A 2,593-nucleotide genomic window follows, 5' to 3' on the forward strand; every position below is an offset into this window, starting at 1 on the left:
CAGACCATTGGCTCATGGCGTTTGAGCGCCACGGATCAAGATAGGCATGTCAGCGCCGACAGGCTGCAGCTCGCTGCACAACATGATCGATGGCGCACCGCAGAGCAAGCTAGGCGCATCCGCGCTGATAGGTTGTGTCTCGCCGCACGGCGAGACCGTTGGAGCACCGCAGAGAGAGAGGCGCGGCGCGCCGCACAACATGAGCGGATCCATCGGCGCTTGCCTAGTGTCGACATGGTGTCGCAGCTGGGTACACGTCCTGTCAGTACCCCCATTCCTCGCGAGGAGTGGGCAGAGGTCCTCAGCGCCGTACATGCACCAGAGGTTGGCCGCGCCGTACTTGCACCGGACGCGCGCTGCGCTGTTCGCATGGGTGGCACCGTTTGCCTTGTCCACGGCCCGCTGGATGCCAACGCGCTGGTCCGTAGGCTCGACCGCCTCCTTGGCCTAGGTTTCCAACCTGGGCGCAGTAGAGGAACATGGCCGTCGCATCCTCGAGTTGGTGATCTCCAATGAAATAGCGAACTTGGAGCTCGAGATCGTGCTCCAGATGTACCGTGAGTTTGTCGACCGCTTGGACGAACGCCTACACGAGTTCAGGAAAGAGCCAAGAGCTACCGTAGGCAAGGGCTGTTGGTCATGGTCTCATGGACACATTTTATTTTGTTGAGTCGTTTCGACGTGGATAGCTATGTATTCACAGCAATCATAGTATTGCTCTGTTTATTCCTCTGTTTCAATGTGTGTACTCTGTTTTCGGTTCTTATATGTTCTGTTTCAATGTGTGTATATACGCTTTCCATTCTGTATATGTGGATGATAACAACTAGATTCAAATTAGAGCATCTCCAATAGATGGTCCAAATGTAAAAGTGACTAACTTTTGGACCGTCTGAGGCCAAAAACGCAGCTCCAACAGACGGTCCATATGTAAAAAAAATTGGACCGTGGCCTCCTTGTGATGTAAAATACAACACCTCGTGGTGCAAACTTACATCACAAGGTGCATCTGGTCCAAAACAAGCCGCCGCCCGCGAACGCCCAGCCGCCACTTCATTTCCATTCCCGCCAGCCCGCACGCGACCTCCCACCCGTCCACCGCCGCCCCGCCGCCTCCACACCCTGCCGCCGCCCCGCCGCATGCCGCCCGCATCAGATCCGGCCCCGCCCTGCCCCGCCCCCTGCCGCTGTTTCCACGCCGCCCGCCCGCCGCGGATCCGGCCCCGCCGCCCGCCGCTGTTTCCACACTGCCCGCCGCCCGCCCGCCCGCCGTAGCTCCGCCGCCACTGCCCCGCAGGCCGCCGCCCGCCCGCCCGCCGTAGCTCCGTCCACCACCGCCCCGAAGTCCGCAGCTCCGCCCCGCCCGGCTCCGTCCGCCACCGCCCCGGCCGCACGCCGCCGCCGCTCCACCGCTCTCACCGCTCTCCGATGGCACCGAAGAAGACGCCGAAGGGCAAGTCGGGCTTCTTCGGCGTGAGGCAGAAGCCCTCCGGTAACGTCGGAGTGGAGTTCTCTGACGCTAGAAGGCGTTGGTGGATCGGCATGTACCCCTCCGCCCACGAGGCCGCACGTGCCTACGACGTGACGGTGTGGCGTGTCGTGAGGCCTCGGGCGCACCTCAATTTCCCAGAGATCGAGAGTCGGGTGGAAGCGGAGATGCTTGTGCCGCAGGGCATCAAGATGAAGGAGATCGCGACGAAGAAGAAGACGATGAAGAAGCCGTCGGTTGTCGTCAGTGCTGGCGAGACCGACGAGGAGGCGATGGTGAGGTTTGCTCGGGAGCATCCGGAGTATGTCCAGGCCGAGCTGGAGTACTACTGGAAGCGTGAGGCGGAGCAGAAGAAGAAGGGGCCGAAGAAGGAGGACGAGGCCGGTCCCTCGACGGTGATCCCCATCGAGTCCTGTTCCGAGGAGGACTGGGCAGACTTCTCGGAGGAGGAGGAGGGATGCTACGACCCGGAGAAGGAGGAGTTTTGGGCGCAGTTCCGCAACTCCGACGATGAGGAGTAGTTTATCTAGTTGTTTGAATACTTAGTAGTTGAAGTTCATGTATGAAACTATGTTGAATTTGATGTTTGAACTATGTTGAATGGACTAGTAGTAAATTTACATCTTCATTTTGGACCATCTATTGGAGTTTCTCTTTTGGACCATCAATTTGGACCATCTGTTGGAGTTGAGCTTTTTTCGAAGCTCCAAAACGCACTTTTTGGCGGTCCAAATTTTACATCTCCGGTTTTGGACCGCCAAATTTTGCACCATCTATTGGAGATGCTATTAGTATACAAAAACAGATAGAAAATGGAATTCATAATATTATATATATATATATATATTAATTGTTCATTAGTTCATCACATTATATATATATATATAATATCATCACATATACGTGATGATACTTAACTACTTGGTATAATGCATAAAATTGAAAATGAACAATACTAAAACTAATAATCCCTCCTGGGGACAGTATTCCGGCAGCCCCTCGCCAGCAGCTCCCTGGTGCGCGGCGTCTTCCCATTGTGCAGGCAGTACTCCGCCTCCTCCGCCTCGTAGCGCTTGATGTACCGATTTGCATCTTGCTGGCGGA

At 55.8% G+C, this 2,593-nt stretch overlaps 1 protein-coding gene across 1 annotated transcript; it reads left to right on the forward strand.

The window, feature by feature from the left end:
- The first annotated feature begins 1,428 nt into the window (after positions 1 to 1,428).
- LOC109731967 (uncharacterized) lies at positions 1,429 to 2,010 on the forward strand. Its single transcript, XM_020291152.1, has one exon. The coding sequence runs from the start codon at positions 1,429 to 1,431 to the stop codon at positions 2,008 to 2,010; it is 582 nt and encodes a 193-aa protein (XP_020146741.1).
- Positions 2,011 to 2,593: the final 583 nt, after the last annotated feature.

This window comes from Aegilops tauschii, chromosome 2 (genome assembly GCF_002575655.3).
Source record: "Aegilops tauschii subsp. strangulata cultivar AL8/78 chromosome 2, Aet v6.0, whole genome shotgun sequence".
Lineage (NCBI taxonomy): Eukaryota > Viridiplantae > Streptophyta > Magnoliopsida > Poales > Poaceae > Aegilops > Aegilops tauschii.